The sequence below is a fragment of the Symphalangus syndactylus genome, chromosome X (genome assembly GCF_028878055.3).
Source record: "Symphalangus syndactylus isolate Jambi chromosome X, NHGRI_mSymSyn1-v2.1_pri, whole genome shotgun sequence".
Classification (NCBI taxonomy): domain Eukaryota; kingdom Metazoa; phylum Chordata; class Mammalia; order Primates; family Hylobatidae; genus Symphalangus; species Symphalangus syndactylus.
The window spans coordinates 23756330-23777371 of NC_072447.2; the positions used below are offsets into that span (position 1 = coordinate 23756330).

The window sequence follows — 21042 nt, forward strand, 5'->3', positions numbered from 1 at the left end:
GGATAGCACTTTCTGTCAAGAATAAATGGCCTTTTTGTCCTCAGTGCCCCAATTGGGTTTGACACTCAGAACAAGCATCACACTTAGTTCTTACCAACAGTTTGTCGTGTCCCCTTCCCGGCTCTCCTGCCCACCATGGGATCCCTTCACCCCAGGCTCCAGGTCCATGCCGCTTCCCCCGTGGACCCTGGTTGCTGGGAGCCAGCTGTTTGCGCCCCACTTTGCGCTTCTGCCCAGAGAGCAGAGGCCATTCCCAGAGCCCTCACCCACATGAGCTGACAGCTGTACCTTGGCTTGCTTCCCCAGGATGGCACAGTGTTCGACGGCCGCCCCATAGAGTCCCTGTCACTGATAGACGCTGTGATGCCCGATGTGGTGCAGACGCGGCAGCAGGCATTCCGAGAGAAGCTCGCTCAGCAGCAAGCCAGTGCGGCGGCAGCGGCAGCCACGGCAGCAGCGACGGCAGCCACCACGACCTCAGCCGGCGTTTCCCAGCAAAATCCATCGAAGAACAGAGAGGCCACAGTGAATGGGGAAGAGAACAGAGCACATTCAGTCAGTGAGTGCAGGGGCTCTGGGAGTTCGGTGGGCCTCTCTGGGTTCATTGTTTTCTTCTTGGGCAAATCCAAATGCCTTCTTCAAAACCTGCCTGCTATAAATGTCTTAGAAGCTGCTCTCTAGTGTTTGCTTACGATCTGGCCGGAAGAACTTCCCGTTCCATTTTTTCCATCACGACCCTTGGACCTGACCTTCTTTACCGTCATCTTCAACTTGAGGAAATGGTGCTGCGCTGCTAGTCTGAGAACTCTCATGTGACGCATGATTATTGCCCGTGATAAACAAAAGCGTTGCATTCATGGACACCTTCAGCCTCAGCCTCCAGCCTTCCATGTTGAGGGTTTTTGGCCAAATTATGGTAAAATTATTGAGCTTGCAGTTCCTGCCAAGGGCACTGGGCCCCAGACACTGGGCATAGGCTTATTTGGTCTTTGCAAAACCCCAGGACATCAGTCCCTGTTAGGTGATTGCCCATGAGTATGTGCAAGTCAGACAGAGAGCCCAAATTTCTACCCAGAGAACCTGTTCCACTTAGACATACTGCTCTATACACCCTTAGGGACGCCACTTCAGGGTGCAAGTTCAGAGCGAGCATATGCGCCATGCATGGCGCACCGCGTGTGCACGTGCACTCGCATGCGCAGATATGCATGTGTGCATATGTATGTTGTACATGTGTATATCTGTGTGCGTGTGTGTGTGCGTGCGTGTGTTTGTGTGCGGGTGCATGTGCGTGCACGCACACCTGTGCGTGGTGTAGTGTATGTGTGTGTGTTCTTCCTTATTTGAAAGTTGTTGCCCTCGGAGCAGCCATGCAGCCCAGCAGTCCTTGAAGATCAAGCTGACTATGGCGTTGCTGTCTTACCTGGTACATCTTGGCTCCACAACTTCCTGGCGTGTAGAGAGCCAGCCGGCTGCCTCTGATGAGGCTGCAGCCCGAGCCAAGCCCTATGACAAGTTACCATCCACAGGCACCAGCTAAAAAATTCTTGGAGAAGCAGATCTCCAGCATTTAATGGAAGGTTCACAGATTGTTAATAACGTTTCTATTGCAATAGGGTGATAGAAAGGCCACCTGCCTCAGGTAAAAGGAAGAGATCTCTCACCAGCCTTCTGTTGATAAGGTCCACAATTGTGGGGCAGGGAAAGAAGAGTCTGGCCCTCCTCCTCTGTGCATGTGGCCAGTTCACCCTGGTTGAAATTCTGGAACAGCCACCCCAACCCCCTTCTCAAACCCTGAATCTTGTGCCTGACCCACAGCCCAATCTATTTAGGCAGGAGCATTGGAAGGCCGCATTTTGATAAGAATGAAAATACTGGCTGTCACACCTGCCTGGAGTTACCAGGCCCCCTGCCACTGCGTGGCTGGGTAAGATGCCAGTTTCCCTCTTGCCATCGCCAGGGACAGTGGGTCTGCCACACGCAGAAAGATGTGTTTCCTCTCTTCCAGCCAGATGACACTTTCAGAGCATGGAAGAAACACCAACGTTGAAGAGTCCCATTGTCGTTTGAATGTTTTGTATCAGGCTTCTCGAGCTAAGCAGGACCACGAGACGTTTTCTTATTTTTTACATAAACAGCACTCCTACTCAGTGACACGTAACCTAAGATCACATTGCTTCTGTTTCCCGGGTTTTCCACCAGAGCACCTTTACAAAAGACATATGACGAAGCATGCTCAATTCCTCACCGTATTGTGAAACTGTTAACCATGGCTAATTGTTTGATGATCAGGCTATATTGCTGCTTTCTCAGTAGCGTAAACCAGGGGCTAGTGAACTTTCTTTACAGGGACAGACAGTAAATGTCCCAGGCTTTGAGGGTCATGCAGTCTCTGTCACAGCTACTAAAGTCTGTCAGAGTGCAAAAACAGCTGTGAGAGCCAGCTCAGGCTGCTGTAACAAAAAGCCCCACACCAGGCAGTTTAAGAATTTGCTCTCACAGTTCTGGAGGCTGGAGGACCAAGATCAAGGTGTGGGCAGGGCTGGTTCCTTTGCGAGGCCTTTCTCCTTGGCTTGTAGAGACTGTCTTCTCTCCATGTCTTCACGTACTCGTTCCTCTGGTTGTGTCTGCGTCCTGATCTCCTCTTCTCATAAGGACACCAGTCCCATTGGGTTAGGGCCCACCCTTGTGACCTCCTTTTACCCTGCTCACCTTTTCAAAAGCCCTGTCTCCAAATACAGCCACATTCTGAGGTCCTGGAAATAGGGGCTTGAAGATATGAATTTTAGGGGGACATAGTTTAGCCCATAACAGTAGCCATAGACAATTCGAAAACCTGGGGAGTGGCTGTGTGCCAGTCATACTTTATTTATGCAGAAGCAGCCAGGGACTAGGTTTGGATCATGGGCTGTAGTTAGCTGGCCCCAGTTATAAAGAATAACTGTCACCCAGGCTGGGGTGCAGTGGCACAATCATAGCTCACTACAGCCTCAACCTCTTGGGCTCAAGTGATCCTCCCACCTCAGCCTCCTGAGTATCTGGGACTAAAGGTGTGCACAACCATGCCTGGCTAATTTCTTATTGTTGTTGTTGTTGTTATTATAGAGATGGGGTCTTGCTATGTTGCCCAGGCTGCTGTTGAACTCCTGGTCTCAAGCAATCCTCCGTCCTCAGCCTCCTGAGGCGCTGGGATTTTAGATGTGAGCCACTGCACTTAGCAAACTGTTTTTATTCCTTAATGAAATTTAGAGACTGTCAAAATATATAAGGCAACCTAAAATATTTACTAAATTGCACTAAAGCCATGATTTCGTTAGAATCGTCAGAGGTGGGCCGGGCATGGTGGCTCACGCCTGTAATTCCAGCTGCTTGAGAGGCTGTGGCAGGTGGATCACTTGAGGCCAGGAGTTTGAGACCAACCCTGGTAACATGGCGAAACCCCATCTCTACTAAAAATACAAAAATTAGCCTGGTGTTGTGGCACATGCCTGTAATCCCAGCTGCTTGAGAGGCTGAGGCATGAGAATTGCTTGAACCTGGGAGGCGGAGGTTGCAGTGAGCCGAGATCGTGCCACTGCACTCCAGCCTGGGCGACAGAGCAAGATTCCGTCTCAAAAAAAAAAAAAAAAAAAAAAAAAAGAAAGAAAAGGAATCGTGGGAGGTAGTATTACTTAGTACATAAAAAAAAATGTTTCTGGAAACAAAAGCACCCTTTAAGTGTGTTTCTCTTGTATTGGTATGCCACCTGTCTCTCTGTGTTTCCTGTGACAGATAATCACGCAAAGCCGATGGAAATAGATGGAGAGGTTGAGATTCCATCCAGCAAAGCCACAGTCCTTCGGGGCCATGAGTCCGAGGTGTTCATTTGTGCCTGGAATCCTGTCAGTGATTTGCTAGCCTCCGGGTAAGGATGTCAGGATGGGGGCGCTCCAGAGTTGGGGAGATGGGAGATGCGAGTTGCTTGCCCTTCTCTGGAGTTCTGCCTTAAGGAACACACACTCCCCTTCTTACCCCAATGTGGGCAGACAGAGGAATGGGTGGCTCTATGAGCCACTTCTCTACGTGTCTCATATTGTGGAGAAGCCGTAGTTCCAAGTCGTTTTCTCCACGTGGTGGTGAGGAACACAACGGCATTTAAATTACCAAATGCATAGATGGCAAAGAGGGAAACAGGGATCCAGAGGGATGAAAAAGACAGAAGAGCACGTGCTGAAGATGCCCTCTGGCCAGAGAGCAAGCTGTGGAGAGCTTCTTATCCCATTTGAACCAAACGCCAGAGGCTCCTGTGTTTTTATTCTGCAGATCCGGAGACTCAACTGCAAGGATATGGAACCTAAATGAGAATAGCAACGGGGGCTCCACCCAGCTCGTGTTGAGGCACTGTATACGAGAAGGGGGCCACGACGTCCCGAGTAACAAAGATGTCACCTCACTGGACTGGAATGTAAGCATCTTCCACCCCCTGGGCACTTTGAAATTGGTAAAATCGGCCAGCCACCAGGCGGGGACTGCAGCAATGGAGCCCGTGCAGACATAGGAGGCAGGTGGCCCCGTGTGCTCAGCCCCCACTCTGATGGGCTGCCAGAGAGGTGTTCTCGGCTTCTTTTTTTATTTTGAGATGGAGTCTTGCTCTGTTGCCCAGGCTGGAATGCAGTGGTGTGATCTCAGCTCACTGCGACTTCTGCCTCCTGGGTTCAAGCGATTCTCTTGCCTCAGCTTCCCGAATAGCTGGGATTACAGGCTCACGCCACCACACCTGGCTAATTTTTGTATTTTTAGTAGAGATGGGGTTTCACCATGTCAGCCAGGCTGCTCTCGCACTCCTGACCCAATGTGATCCGCTTGCCTCGGCCTCCCAAAGTGCTGGGATTACAGGCATGAGCCACTGCCCCCGGCCAGTCTTGGCTTCTAAGAGCTATTAACAAGGCTGCATTTGGCAGGCAGCGAGCTGTGTATTCAGTAGCCATATCTTTGCATGTGAGCGTGCCTTAGCAAAATGAGCCTGTGGCCTCATGGTGGGAAGGTGGGCTGGGAGCCCCAAGGTAGTTCTCCTGGAGAGATACGACGTGCAGCCCGGGAAAGGTGACTCTCCACCTTGGAATTTCAGCACCAGGTGTTCTGTGCATTGACACACGGGATGCACACAGTTTGACGGCCTTTTATTTTCTGCAAGGTCTTACGATAACTTTCAGCATGGTATTTTCAATTCTGTCATTAAAGAACACACAGTGGCAAATGGTTCCAGTGTACCGGGATCCTGGGAGAGGCTCTCCGAGCTGCTTCGGTGCTGCCGCTCCTAAGTTGTTTTTGTGGGTTTTTGTCTCTTTCTGGCCCTCAGACCAATGGAACACTCTTGGCTACAGGTTCATATGACGGTTTTGCAAGAATATGGACGGAAGATGGTGAGTTCGGTGTCCCTCGTGCTGAGGTCGGGTAAGAGGAGCTGCCGAACTTAACCCTCGAGTGAACAGACCATGACATTGAAGTCAACATGTTTGTTTTTACTAACAGGTAACCTGGCCAGCACCTTAGGCCAACATAAAGGCCCCATCTTTGCCTTGAAATGGAACAGAAAGGGGAATTACATTTTGAGTGCTGGTGTAGACAAAGTGAGTATTAGCTTAAAATACATCCCTTTGATCTACAGGTGGTTATATATTTTTAATCTCAACATCGTGGTTTCTTGGAACTTGTAGGCTTTGTGCTTCCCCTTAAGAAATGAAAATGATTTGTTTAGGCTTTGTTTTTTTGTGGTTTTGATCTTTCTGTTCATTTGTAACACATCATCTCTTAATATATTCTGCTGTTCTGCAGACCCTTGTGCAAAGCTTCCCTTTATTTGAGGTACATGGTTCAATGGTAGAGAGAGGAAAATCTCCACATTGCATTTGTCAGCTGCTGGAAGGAGCCACGTGGTATGGGGCGTGCCCTGCCTGAACTTTCACCCACTGAGGGGCGAGTGGCACAGGCTGTGTGTGTGCTTCAGGCTTCGGCTTTCCTTGTTTGATAAGCTGCTGCTTCCCACCGTAGACTGCAGATTTCTCTGAGCAGGAGTCAAGCAACCTGGCTACAAGGGCACGCTCTCCCGGTGGCCCACAGAGCCAGGTTAGAATCGACTTGCTCTGCACCTGGACAAGGCTGCAGGGAGACACGGTGGCGTTAACTCCAGGTGCATCTAAAAGCCATCAATGGGGTGGGAACCCAAGGGCAAAGAGTAAGGGGATGCAGACTTCATCCCGGGCCTGAGTCTGATTCAGCCAGCAACCTCGGCCTCTATGCATTTCACTTTCCTCACTTGTCCAGCGACAAGGCTGGCTGGAGTCATGAACCCAGACAGCCTTCGTGGAACAGTTGTGTGTTCCCGAGACTCAGCAGGAATTCTAAGTCATGGCTTTGGAAAAGAAGCATTATCTAGAATTGGAAAAAAAAAAAAAAAAAAAAAAAAAAAAGATATATTTTCACATGAATTTGTGTATCTACAACAACTGGAAAGCATGCGTGAATACTGGAGGATGCTCGGGCCTCCACAAAGCTTTGTATTTTGTGATGACTTCAGGATAACTTGAAAACTTACTAGGTCCTGAAGTTCGAGACCACCCTGGCCAACATGATGAAACCCAGTCTCTACTAAAAATGCAAAACTTAGCCGGGCATGGTGTCGGGTGCCTGTAATCCCAGCTACTTGGAGACTGAGGTGCGAGAATCTCTTGAACCAGGGAGGCAGAGGAGGTTGCAGTGAGCTGAGATTGCGCCTCTGCACTCCAGCCTGGGTCTGGAAGAAGAGTGAGACTCTGTCTCAAAACAAAACAAAACAATACAAAAGAAAACCTTACTGAGTCAGAGCTTTCTGTTCTTTCTAGTTCTGAAAGTTATAAAATGATAGAGTTGGCCGGGCGTGGTGGCTCATGCCTGTAATCCCAGCACTTTGGGAGGCCACGGCAGGCAGATCACCTGAGGTCGGGAGTTTGAGACCAGCCTGACCAACATGGAGAAACCCCTTCTCTACTAAAAATACAAAATTAGCCGGGCGTGGTGGCCCATGCCTGTAATCCCAGCTACTCAGGAGGCTGAGGCGGGGAATCATTTGAACCCGGGAGGTAGAGGTTGCGGTGAGCCAAGATCGCACCGTTGCACTCCAGCCTGGGCAACAAGAGCAAAACTTTCTCAAGTAAATAAATAAATAAATAGATAAATAAATAAAACGATAGACTTGACCTCTGAACATCATCCCACTTTGGGAGAAATTGCTAAATGAAATAATTGCATTTGGCAAACTGTGGCCCACACAGGCCAAGTCTGGCTCCTCACCTGTTTTTTAAATTTAAATGAAGTTCTATTGGGACACAACCACACCCCTTTGTTGAGACTTCTCCATGGTTGCTTTCATGCTACAATGGCAGAGATGAGCAGTTGCAAGAGAGACCAGATGGCCCTCAAAGCCTAAAATTCTACTACCTGGCCCTTAACAGGAAAAGTTTGCGGACTCTTGCACTAGGGTATAACTAGGTCAACAAATCATTCATTCATAATTGCTCTCTCTCTCTTTTAAGCCAAGAAACCTTTCAGACTTAGTAGCCTCGTTTATGATATTTTAAAAGCTGAGTTGCTGTGGTTGACACATAAACGTTCTCACGTAGCTACTATCAGATTTTTGCCAAGATGTTCTAATTCAAGTAACATGCATATGCAGCACTTTGCTGTGCATTCAGTAGGCTCTCAGTAATTGCTGCTTGAGTTATTAAAATAACTCATGAAAATGACAGCACTTTTCTTTATCAAGCACTTCACTACTGCATGTGTTAACCCATCCAGTACTGCCAAGATGGGAGGCAGGCACAAGTATGATCACTCCCATTCTGTAGAGGATGAACTGGAGGCCTGGAGAGGGTTATTAATTTGCCTAGGGACACACAGCTGGTGCAGAGTGCCGAGGGATGGGAACTCAGGCCCTGGTCACCAGTAACTACTGCCCTTTAACTTCCGTAGAATTCTAAATAGCTGTTTGTCTCCTGGCCTCCTTCCTACCTGGAGACTGTTAACATTCGTGATTGTTTTTCTCACTGATTATCAGTCTTAACTCCACCAGGTGATGGACTGTGTGATCAGTGAAAATGCATATGTGGAATTATGTTAGTCTCTTGGGCTGGGTACCATCCACCATCATTACTTAGTCAACCACAGCAGGAGTGAAAATAACATCCTTGTACATAACACTAAGGGAGAAAATGTAACTTAGGGGATGCTGGTGTTGACCAACACAGAGTGACTAAAATATATGTCACATTCTTCAAATGTTTGCATAACTGTTTTCTTTTGTCCAATGTACATTTAACATAAACATCAACTAAGAGACCAGTCGCTGATGTAATATGTGAAATGATATCAGAACTGTGAAAGAGTTTATATATTCTCTGCAGTGTTAGATTTGTTTTTGCATGGCTAAATTAAGAAGAGTTATACCCCAACAAAGAAATGTTAATTGGTCTAGAACTGACCCAAAACCCAGGAGTACCAAGTTAAAGACACTCACTGCTTGCTTTCCTCTGAAAATGTCTACAGTCAACACAAAATAGAACTCTTTCTTCTTAAAGCAAAATCTTGACTGAGCGTCACTAACAGAGAGGTGTAAAGTTTCTAATTAAGTTGAAAATTCCAGTTGATGAAGACGTAACTCCAATGCTATTCATTGAGCTGGTTCTCTAAGTATCTTCCTAGCATCAGTAAATTCATAAAAATTCATGATTTCCTTTGCTTTCCAAGGGAGAACTCAACCTTTCTACTTACTGTTAGACCAATACATTGGTGCCTGGCCCCAGTGCAAGCCAATGGCTCTGCCATGTCTAGTGTCCCCAGTTCATGGAGGGATGGGCAGAGGCATTTTCAGAAATGCTCGTCTCTGCAGCCCTTCACTTGGAACAAATGCCACAAAGATCTCTGGAGATGCTCTGTTCCAGGTTTTTCAACAGTTTTCTGCATTTGGGGATGAGGAGGAATTGCTACCAATTTTGGTAGTTCTTGCAAGTATTGGTTAGGGATGCTCTGTCCTTAAACCCATGTATGCCTCGGTTCCATTATCGGAATGCTAAGCATGTGGGAGTTATTTATATCCTACTGCTCAGGGTCATCGCCAAGGTCTGATTGCAAACATTCAAAAAATTGCAACCTCAGGCATACATGAGTTAAGGGAGATGCCAGCATATGTGGCTGATAGGTTCATCCAACGTGGCCATCCAGATTGCTAAGTTTAAAACATGCTGTACTTTAATGATGTGGTATGGGAGAAAAAGAAAGCAAATATCCCAGTAAGGTTTTGATACTGATTACATGTTGAAATGGCAATATTTGGGGGCATATTGGAGTTAAATATAATAGATTGCTAATGAATTTTACCAGTTTCTTTCTTTTTAATGTGGATCCCAGAAAATTGAAACTAGCCCATAAGGCTCACTCTCTATCTCTATCGGACAGTGTCGGTTTATAAGGAGAAGGGCTCACTGTCTTTTCTTGCATGATAAATGTTTCCAGAGAAAACTTTGCAAGAATAGTTACTAACTTTTTCCTTTGTTTGCGGAGCACAGACAACAATAATTTGGGATGCCCACACAGGAGAAGCCAAACAGCAGTTTCCTTTTCATTCGGGTGAGTTTTTTATTGTTGTTGTTTGTTTTTTTGTAATTCAAAAATAATAATTCAGGTCGAGCCCAGTGGCTTATGCCTGTAATCCCAGCACTTTGGGAAGCCAAAGCAGGTGGATGGCATGAGCTCAGGAGTTCAAGACCAGCCTGGGCAACATGGCGAAACCCATCACTACAAAAAATACAATAATTAGCCAGGCATGGTGGTCCCAGCCACTCGGGAGGTTGAGGTAGGAGGATGGCTTGAGCCCAGGAGACGGAGTTTGCAGTGAGCCAAGATTGCGCCACTGCACTCCATCCTGGGTGACAGAGCCAGACCCTGTCTCCAAAACTAATAATAATAATAAAATAATAATAATAATAATCCAAAATTAGGCTGGGCACTGTGGCTGATGCCTGTAATTCCAGCACTTCAGAAGGCTGAGACAGGAGGGTCACTTGAGCCCAGGGGTTCTAGACCAGCCTGGACAACAAAGCAAGACCCCGTTTCTACAAAAAAATATAAAACATTAGTCGGGTGTTGTGCTACACACCTCTAGTTTTAGCTACCCAGGAGGCTGAGGCAGGAGGATTGCTTGAGCCAGGAAATCAAGGTTGCAGTGAGCTGTGATTGCACCATTGTATTCCAGCCTAGGTGACAGAATGAGATCCTGAAATACCCCTGAAAGTAACTGAATGCACAGAGTGTGGAGCCCAGGGGGCCTCACTGGTCAGAAGGAGACCCATTTTGTGGCAAGCATTGATTGTTCTTAAGGTTTTGCAAGGTAGAAATGACCTCGGCACGCACCTGCTCAGAGCTCTGAAACACAGCAGTGAGCCAGCCACGGAAGCCGTGCAGGCTCCTTTCTCTTGCTGTTCTAAGGGGATGCTGTTTTGGGGGCTCCCCGAAACCACTCCCAAGATTGGTGGTTTCCTGCGAGGACCCCCAGGACTCAACATACTCACAGCTAAGATTTCTAACAGCACAAGAATTTAGTGCAACATTAGCAAAGGGAAACAGTGCACACGGCCAAATCCAGAGCTTCGAAGGCTCCTCTCCCAGTGGACTCTCACAGGCCATGCTGAATTCTTCCAGGAATAAGTTGTAACTATGCCTGTGAAGTGTTTTATACCAGGGAAGCTCCATAGAGTCTCAGTGCCCAGAGTTTTTATTGGGGGTTGGCCATGTGAGCACCCAGTGCCTAGTACAAGCCAAAACTGCAGACCCCCCAGAAGGAAAGCAGGTGCATAGCATAAACACACTGTTGGCACAAACAAGTGTTAGCAGAGTGAGCCGCTTGCGTCTGTTAGGGAAGGGTGGGAACTCTCCGGAAATCTAAATTCTCAGTTGCTAGCCAAGGGCCGGCCTTGCAAGCAAGCCTCTGTAGGGAGATCAGCCTCGGGCCTGTGGTGTTAACACCTTCCTACGCAGACGTGTGGCCACTGCTCTGGACCCAACTGCATCCCTTTGTGCACTGGAGCCAGGCCAGGCCACGTGCGGCAGCCCAGGGGTCTGGAGTCTGTAGAGATTCTCATTTTCCAGATTCCCACCTGATTCTTCATGGGTTGTTTTGTTTTTGTTTGTTTGGAGACAGTTTCACTCTGTCACCCAGGTTGGAGTGCAGTGGTGCGATCTCAGCTCATTGCAGCCTCTGCCTCCCATGCTCAAGCAATTCTCCTGCATCAGCCTCCCGAGTAGCTGGGATTACAGGCGTGCACCACCACGCCCAGCTAATTTTTGTATTTTTAGTAGAGACGGGGTTTCGCCATGTTGGCCAGGCTGGTCTCAAACTCTTGACCTCAAGTGATCTGCCCACCTCGGTCTTCCAAAATGATTCTTCATTTTCTTTCCCAACTCCCTCCTCCGTGTAACTCAGTCCTGGTGTTAGACGTGGCCTCTTAAAACAAAGACAGATGGCCACCCGCAGAGCTAATAGACTATTGGAAGTCTTCAGACTGGCTTAAAGTGGACAGAAGTGGGTAGGTGCCACTTCCCTTAAGGGCAAATGTCTGATCCGTCTTGAAAGAATTCCTAAATATGTGGGGCGAAAGTTGACTATTCTATCAGCTGTCCCTGGGGCATTGTCCGGGAGGAGATCTGAGTGTCTTTCTTGTCAGGCAGCTTGGAGTGCTTAAATGATGTTCTGAATGGGAGGGCTAACCCCAACGACCATCCAATACAGAACAGCCATCAGTGCCTGGGGAGGGCTCCAGGCAGGGGACATGGGCCCTGCAGGAAACAAGACCATGAACCAGAGGTCCTGTCCAGGCACGATTGTGTCAGATGCATAGGAACCCACGTCTGTTATATTCCATGCAGTACTTCAGCAGGGACTCCTCATACAGGCAGCTCAGAGAGTGAGGGAGACTCAGGGAGGACGCTGTTTCTGCTCTGCTGTCGTGGAGAGGGAGAGCCACTCCTGCACAGCTTGGGACCCCCACCAAACACACCTCTCAGGGTTGCCGGTGAAATTTGTTACTGGTGTTGCTTTAATTGAACACTGTTGATGAAGGTACTGAGCATATTAGAGACAAAAGGCTCCCAATGCAGGTAGCACGTGTACTCGGTCCTCCAGAAAGTGTTCTTCACCCCAGAGGGAAACCCCGTACCCATTCCATCTTTCCCTGGCAACTCCACCTACAGCCTGTGATCTGTGTGTCATCTCCATGCCAGACACTTGCTACTCTGTGCTCTAGACTGCAAATCAAAGCAGGTGGCTAGTGAGAATACCCTTCCCAGTGGAGTTCCGTCACGTTTGGCTTAAGTGCCAAAATCTACCTTTGTAGGCAAGAAGGATGCTGTGACAGATTCACAGCCCTAGAATACCAGACACGCAGACCCGGGGGGTGAGGCAGGGGTGTCTAGTGCAGAAAGCTCTGGCTTCTGTTTTTCAGAGAAAAATATGCCCGAGGTAAACATCAATAAGGTTCCTCTAACATTTGTATCTTAAGAATTCATCTGTAAAGTATTTCAGCAGAAAATCTTTCCCAAAGTGTCCCCAGGGCCCTATGGAAGGGTTTTCTACCCAGCTGACCCAGGAAGACTGCAAACCGCATTGAATTGCATGAGCTTCTCCCCTGTAATCTGGCTGGCCATGAGGTAGACCCATTTCCCGTCGGCAGGTCAGACGTACCTAGCCGTTACTTGCTGTATTTTTGGTATCAATCAGTGTGTTAGAGAACGTTCAAGATGAAGAGAAAGAAGCTCACTCTTCCAGGTGAAACGCAGCTGGGAAGAGCTGTGAGGAGCGCCTTTCTGTGGCTGTGGCAGGTTTGGTGTTTAATGGGGTGATAGGAGACATTGCCTTGCCCCACTAGCTTTTCCCCAGTAGCACCTCATGGGGGCGCCCTTGGTCACCGTCGGCAGGAAGCCTTAGCTCAGAGCCTCGTGGTGAAACTCGAGGCCGGGTGAAACTCGGCCACGGAAAGGAATGAACTGTTGATGCACGACAGCCAGGAGAGATCTCAAGGGCATTTGGCCAGTCTCAGAAGGTTGCATGCTCTGTGCTTTCATTTATGTAACATTCTCATGATGCTGAAATGATAGAAACCTGGGACCTGTCAGCGGTGTGGGAGTTGAGGAGGTATGTGAGGAGCCGATACAGTAGCTGAGGGAGATCTTAGTGGCGACGGGACACTTCTGGGTCTCAATTGCAGCAATACACATCTACCCATGTGATAAAATGACAGCACTCTACAGGCAGATTGCACCAGTGTCAACTTGCCAGCGTCGATACAACGCTACAGCTACACAAAATGTAACCTTCAGGAGAACCTGGGTGAAGGAGACACAGGACCTCTCTGTGTTACCTTTGCAGCTACCTGTAGATCTCTTAGCATTTCAAAAGGGATGTCTGGCTTGGCCCAGAAGAATGAGGGCTATTGAACCACACTGGCCTCTGCATGGGAGGGAGGGCGCAGAGGCCCCCAGCGTAGCTCAGCCTTGTTACTGGCCATTCACCACGTGATTCCAAGCATTGTGGCTGCAGGAGCTGACTCAGTGGGGCTAACCACCTGAGCTCAGGGGAGCCTCTCTTTAGATCAGGAATGTCCAGTCTTTTGGTTTCCCTGGGCCACATTGAAAGAAGAATTGTCTTGGGCCACATGTAAAATACACTAACACTAACAATAGCTGATGCGCTGAAAAAAAATAAAAACTCTTAATGTTTTAAGAGAGTTTACAAATTTGTGTTGGGCCACATTCAAAGCCATCCTGGACCGGGGTTGAACCAGCTTGCTTGCTTTAGATGGAGGAGTCATCAGATGCTGGTCGCCATCTCTTGGAGCACTCGCCAGATTGTCACATTTCCAGGTATATTAATCACATGCCCAAATGCAGGGGCTGGACCAGAAGTTTGCTGTTTAGCTCAGGCAATGTTGTAAACGAGAACCAAGAAAATGCGTCAAGACCCGTGGGGCTGTCATGAAACACGCTGCTGGGGATGGAACAGAAGAGAGATCTCAGATGTGGAAAAGACCACTGCTGACACCCGCCTCCTCCCACCCACACTTTCCACCTGCTGGGGGAGCTGGATGGGGAAGCGAATGGGGTCCCTGTGCTTACGGAGGATAAACACATGGAGGCTTGCACCTCTTATTTAAAGACCAAGGAAGGGTAGGGGCAGTCGATGGCTAGTATTTAGAGAAAGCTGGATTCTTCTCAGTTCGGCGCTGACTGCCTTTAGGAAACACACATGGCTGGGTGCATTGGCTCATTCCTGTAATCCCAGCACTTTGGGAGGCCAAGGTGGGAGAATCACTTGAGCCCAGGAGTTAGACCAGCCAGGGCAACACACCAAAATCCCATCTCTGCCAAAAACATCTTTGAAAAAATGAGCCGGGCTTGGTGGCGTGCACCTGTCGTCCCAGCTACTAGGGAGGCTAAGGTGGGAGAATCACCTGAGCCCAGGAGATTGAGGGTACAGTGAGCCAAGATTGTGCCACTGCACTCCAGCTTGGGTGACAGAGTGAGATCCTGTCTCAAAAAAATAAATAAATAACTGGGCGTGGTGGCACACATGTATAGTCCCAGCCACTCGAGAGACTGAGGCAGGAGGATTGCTTGAGCCCAGGAGTTCGAGGCTGCAGTGAGCTATGATTGTGCCACTGCACTCCAGCCTGGGCAACAACAAGACTTCACCTCCAAGAAAAAAAAAAAACTCACATAAGATGAGTTTCTGTATTGGTCGATTGGTAAGGACGTGGTGGCCAGAGCCTGGCAGAAGCTAACCCTCTCTTTCCCCTAGAAGCAATGCTTCATTATTGGCTAATTCAGTGTTTACAGCTACCTTGGAGAACATAACTTGGCATATAACAGAATGGACCATAGTATCTAGGAAAACCAACGAGAGTTCTTGGCTGGGCACGCTTGTAGAGTTGCCTAACCCTGCTGCCTCCTCTCCTGGGCCATCATGGAGCCCACTCAGTAGCTAAAAGTAATTTCCATGGGCTTGCATGGGAAGCGCAGGGTTACGAGAGGTGGTCAGATGCGGACGACTAGCTCTCGAAGCCCCAAGCTCCCTGCCCTGTAAGACATTACTCCCTTAAATTAGCATGAACCCTGGGAAGGGAGGGCCCTTCCCTCCATTTCACATGTAATGGAGCACAGTGCTTTTCACATCCCTAAGTCATTCCCTTTAATAGTCAGGGTTCCGGACACAGGGCTGGTTGTGGAGGTCCTCTCCGCACAAGAAGCCTCACGATGATCCTTAATAAGAGGGTGGGGTTGCTCAGAACCTTCAGGGGAAGCGGAGAGATCACCAGAGAAGCCGCCTCTTCCCCTGTGCCCTTCTGTCTCGGCATCACATGGCCTTTGCTGCTGCTCATCAGTTCTCTGGCATGAGGTGGGAAGGAGCCCAGGGAACATGATCTGCTGCTGTGGCCCCCACAGTGGAAAGAGACCGGAGACCTGAGCGCAGCGCCCTTGCTGGCCCCTAGGAAGGCGGGTGACCCCTGCAGTCCGTGGACGCCTGAGAGGAGGTGGAACAGGTGCTCGCTCCCAGCCGCAGACCCACTCTCTGCTAGAGGACAGGAGTGAGCAGTTGAAGCCACGCTTCCCCAGAAACAGAAGAGGATGAGAGTGCACAGTGGCCCCCACCGTGGGAACTTCCACACCTCCAATGCACTCCCTGTCCCAGGCACTGCTGATCCCCTGAGATGCCTCGTCTCGCTCCCCCTTGTCTGGGGCTACTTGCAACAGCCACATCTGTAGCTGAGACTCCAGGAAGCCGTCAGCCTTCAGCTGCACGTCAGTAAAGAGGCAGAACGAGGAATGAGGTCCAGTTGCCAGGACTTCAGCACCCTTTCTGTCACCTGTGCTTCCAGTGCCTCTCAGGGCATGGTCGAGCCCTGTGGAGTCAGACGCTCTGAGGACAGAACCAGGGCTTGGCTTTTAACGAGTGCCCTGGCCATTTTGGTACATTGGGAAGTTGTCGGATTCCCAGCTGCCATCCTAGAAAATAAATCAGAAGGTAGAGAATGAGACCTATAGCTGTAACTAAACTACAAGGGGAGGTCAGCTCCCCGTTGTTCTGTCTTTGTGACCCTGAACCACCTGGACCTGAGAAAGGCCCAAAGTCAGGGAGGGTGTTGGTCACAGGCCCTGAGGGGTGCGTCCCATTTCATCCCAAAGGGGTTTTTATTGACTCTAATTATCCCCTAGTCAAGGGGATGCCTTAATGTGTTACGGGAGAGTTTTTTTCATATTGAGGTATCTTGAACGTAGGACATGAAATCTTTCCTCTCCTTTTTTCTCCTCTCTGTCCAAAATCAAATCAAATGAGCTCACTGCAGAGATGCCGCTGGAAGCAGCAAGGTACAGAGCAGGCAGGGCAGCCCTCTCACCTGCCTTTCTTAACTGTGCCATGGGAGCGGCAGATTCTGCAGGCTGTGGGGTGCAAGAAGGTGTCACGGAGCCTCTCTCCCAGGACATCTTGTCATCCCTGCCAACGTGGCAGGAGAGGGTCTTTAAGGTCGTAGAAAGAGACTGTGTTCACGCTTGAGGCGTTTTTATCATGTTACTAAATGGGGCTTCTTGGCTGGGTGCAATGGCTCACACCTATAACCCTAACACTTTGGGAGGCCGAGGCGGGTAGATAGCTTGAAGTCAGGAGTTCAAGGCCATCCTGGGCAATACAGCAAGAACTCATCTCTACAAAAAAAAAATTTTAATTAGCCAGGCATGATGGCATGTGCTATTCGGAAGGCTGAGGCGGGTGGATCCCTTGAGCCCAGGAATTCTAGGCTGCATTGAGCCGTGATCACACCACTACACTCCAGCCTGGGTGACAGAGCAGGCCCTGTCTCTAGAATAAATAAATAAGTAAACTAAAGAGGCTTCTCGACTGTGCTGTTCATTGTTGTAAATCCATGGAGCTGTGCACACAGTGAATAACTGCAGATGTCCTCCCTCCCTGCTGCAGCCCCCGCCCTTGATGTGGACTGGCAGAACAACACGACCTTTGCCTCCTGTAGCACAGACATGTGTATCCATGTGTGCAGGCTCGGCTGTGACCGCCCAGTCAAAACCTTCCAGGGACACACAGTAAGTGAGAGCTCTTGTCACTGGTCTCGAGTTTGTGAGAATGTGATGTGGGAGCCGATTTTTGTGTGCCTAGAATTAAAAGATACTGCAGCAGCAGACCAGCTCTTCTACACCCCTTGGCTATTTGAGCTATCATGGTTACCCCATGGTAACCATGGTGGTTGGATTGACCCAGTTTGGGGTTGGCAGTGCGAACAGTTCACTCAGAAATGACCTAGATGGTGGATTTGGCAGCAAAGGCTTTAAGGTAGCTATGAGAAACATGTAGAGGACATCAAGGAAATGATGCTCACAATAAATGAATAGACGGGGCACATCTGCAGTGAATAGAAAAAAAACATGTCATTAAAAAAAATGGAGACTAAGTGTGGTGGCTTATGCCTATAATCACAGCACTTTGGGAGTCTGAGGCCAGAGGATTGCTTGAGGCCAGGAGTTTGAGGCCAGCCTGGGCAACATAGCAAGACTCTTGTCTCTACAAAAAATTTTTAAAAGTGGCTGTGTATGGTGACGCACACCTGTAGACACATCCCAGGGGTTGAAGGCTGCAGTGAGTTACAATAGCACCACTGCACTCCAGCCTAGGCAACAGAGCAAGACCCTGTCTCTTAAAAAAAGAAAAGAAATTGAGAACTGAGAAATACAGTGTCTGAAATGAAAGTCTTAATAGGTGGGTATATTAGGCAGTTCTCAATTCTCTCATTGCTCTAAAGAAATACCTGAGACTGGGTAATTTATAAGATAGGAGGTTTAACTGGCTCACAATTCCTCAGGCTATACAGGAAGCATGGCAGCGTCTGCTTCTGGGGAGGCTTCAGGAAGCTTCCAACCATGGCAGGAGGTGAAGCAGGAGCAGGCACCTCACATGGCCAGAGCAGGGGCAAGAGGTGGGGGGAGTGGGGGGTGTCACATACTTTTAAAGGACAAAAACTCATGAAGACAGCAAGCCACGAGGGATCTGGCCCCATGATCCAGACACCTCCCACCAGGCCCCACCTCTGCATCGGGGTGACAGTTCCACCTGAGATGTGCGTGAGGACACCGATCTAAGCCACTTCAGTGGATTTACCAGCAGATGGGAGATTGCGGAAGTAAGGTTAGAGAGCATAGAACTGGCCAATTTGAAGAACAGATAAAAGATCGAAAAAATGCATAAAGGCTTAATGGCTTGTGGACAATATCAGGGACCCTAAACCTATATGCGTGATGGGGAGAGAAGAAAGAATGGAACAGAAAAATCATGCGAGGCAGTAACGGCCAAGTTTTCCTAAATTTGGTGGAAAAACATCAACATTTAATCCAAGAAGCTCAGCAAATTTCAAGCAGAACAAATATAAAGAGAACCGCACAAACAGAACAGACCATATCCACCTAGGCATATGGTCATCAAACCCCAGAATCAATGACAGAGAAAATCCTAAAGGCAAGCAGAGGCTGACAAATCCATTATATACCAGGGAACAGCAGTGTGAACAACAGCTGACTTAGCAAATTCCTTAGTGTGGCCTCTGAGGTGCTTCCCTGTCTTTCACCAAATCTCCCTCAGATTAGCCAATTTCTATGGTCTCTAACCTTCTGCAATCTCCAGTCTGCGGGTAAACCCATTCACTAGCCTCGACCTCCTGGGCTAGTGTCTAAAAACTCCCTGTGCCTCTGTCCGCCTAAAGACACGTGCAGCCAAGCACCTTGCCCCGCGCTGAGCCCTGCCTGAATGCTCCCTGCCTTAGACCCCACAGCAGCTCTCGGTCTGAAACAATCCTCCCCACTCTCCAGGCCCGTTCACGCATCCTCCGCACGCCCTGGGGAGGATTCACGCACCCCCTGAGCTCCTACTGCCCACGTGAATGCCACAGCCCTGGCAGTAGCTGCTGGCCTGCGTGTCTGCCTCACCCAGAGAAGGCAGAGTGCATCAACGCTGGGACCATGGCATCTTGCCTTTCTCTCACCAGCACCCAGAATATCTCCGCAGTGGGGCAGGGTGGGGGTCCCTTGTTAAAGCAGGAAAGGATGACCACAGTCCCTGGAGATTTGCCATCATGCCACTAAACTGATGTAAATTCCCTTGTCCTCATTCCCCTAATGCCCACCTCTCCCCACCCCTGGCCCAGGGGTCCCTGTCCCAAAGGAAGGCGCTTTTACAGCACAGGCACCTATCGTCTTGTTAACGTCTGTGTGGCTCCAAACTGACTCTCTTCTCCTGGTCTAAACTTATTTCTCCTCTAACCCTGGACTATCCACAACTTTTTAATAGAGCTGCATACACTATCTGCGGTTCCCAGGTGTCCTGCCGGGACCTTGCCACCAGCACAGGCCTTGGCCCTTTAAGTGGGTCTTAATGCGGCCGATGGCCCTGAACAAAGCTCCAGCTCAGTGGGGTTGAGTGGAGACCCATGAGCCGGCTCTGGAGGTGGCCCAGGAACTGGGACTTGCATTGCAGAGCTAGGGATCCACTCCTAGGAAGTTATTTGTTCCTTTGCATGGGCTTGGCTAGGGACAGCCTGTGGTGACCAGCTCCACGTTCCTGGGCCCGTGAGTTTTCCTCTGAACAGCTGCAGTCAGAGCCACCCTTGCTGGCCTCGCATACACATTCACACTCATAGACACCTATGCGTGTGCGCACTCACACCCCTCAGCCCCCTCTCCAGTCGGCCCCCTCCACCTTCCCGGGCTCTCGCAGCAGCCTGCTCCTGGGCTGCCAAACTTCTTCCTCCTCCCTTTTCTGGGCCACCTGTGCCTCATGGAACACAGATGTGGCCTCGTCACTGTCCAGTTCACACCCTGCAAAACTCTATGTTCTTAGAAAGCAACCTGACCATACAATTTATCCAAACCGGAGCTCTTAGGAGTGTGAAATTTAGAAAATTCATTATGAGTGTGAAATTAGTTAATTGTTAGGCCAGGACAGCAGGTGTCACATGGTGGGACTGTACTGGACATATGGGGCCCTATAGTCACCCCTGAGGGAGCCCCAAGCTGGGACGCCATGTCCCCTCATTTCTCCTGGGTAGGCTGTTCCCCAGTTGAGCCTTTGCCACGGGTGGTTCTTTTATACATACCTGTCCCAGGAGTGTCCCCGTCTCCCTTGGCCCCTGGGTACATTCATTCACCTTTATCCTCCAGGGTTTAGCCTCATGGTCCCCAGGTGTCCTGAGCCTGCACTTTTTGCTACCTGGCTGTGCTGATCACGAGCCCCCAGCCAGGATTTTGCCTGTGCTGTGTGTGTTTGTGCCACTCAGCATTTGCCTCTCACTTGCATTGCACATATGTGCCTGCCTGTGTGTGCATTTGGGTCGCCCATCTTCCACCTGGATCAGCCCTTACCCCGCTTGAACTCCATAATAGGTGAGGGTTCACTTCTCATGTTTACCCCTCCCTCCACCTCCATTCACCTGCAGGAGAGAAATACCTTCTAATGGCTGTGGACACAGGGAGGAACTGTTGCATTAAAAGTGCATAAGAGGCCTGGCATGGTGGCTCACGCCTGTAATCCCAGCACTTTGGGAGGTCGAGGTGGGAGGATCGCTTGAGCCCAGCCTGGGCAGAAATCAAAAAAAAAAAAAAAAGGCGGCCGGGCGCGGTGGCTCACGCTTGTAATCCCAGCACTTTGGGAGGCCGAGGCGGGCGGATCACGAGGTCAGGAGATTGAGACCACGGTGAAACCCCGTCTCTACTGAAAATACAAAAAAATTAGCCGGGCGTGGTGGCGGGCGCCTGTAGTCCCAGCTACTCGGAGAGGCTGAGACAGGAGAATGGCGTGAACCCGGGAAGCGGAGCTTGCAGTGAGCCGAGATTGCGCCACTGCACTCCAGCCTGGGCGACAGAGCAAGACTCCGTCTCAAAAAAAAAAAAAATAAAAAAAAAATAAAAAAATAAAAAAAGGCATGG

The 21042-nt window shown here is 49.4% G+C and overlaps 1 protein-coding gene across 4 annotated transcripts in view; it reads left to right on the plus strand.

Annotated features, from left to right (window-relative positions):
- Positions 1-21042, plus strand: part of TBL1X (transducin beta like 1 X-linked) — a 224046-nt gene that overhangs the window by 191997 nt on the left and 11007 nt on the right. For all 4 annotated transcript variants that reach the window (XM_055267745.2, XM_063634955.1, XM_055267747.2 and 1 more), the window contains 7 exons: positions 307-559; positions 3772-3904; positions 4303-4444; positions 5339-5402; positions 5512-5609; positions 9579-9639; positions 17036-17157. In XM_055267745.2, the coding sequence (XP_055123720.1) occupies positions 307-559; positions 3772-3904; positions 4303-4444; positions 5339-5402; positions 5512-5609; positions 9579-9639; positions 17036-17157 (873 nt within the window). The remainder of the gene's footprint in view (positions 1-306; positions 560-3771; positions 3905-4302; positions 4445-5338; positions 5403-5511; positions 5610-9578; positions 9640-17035; positions 17158-21042) is intronic.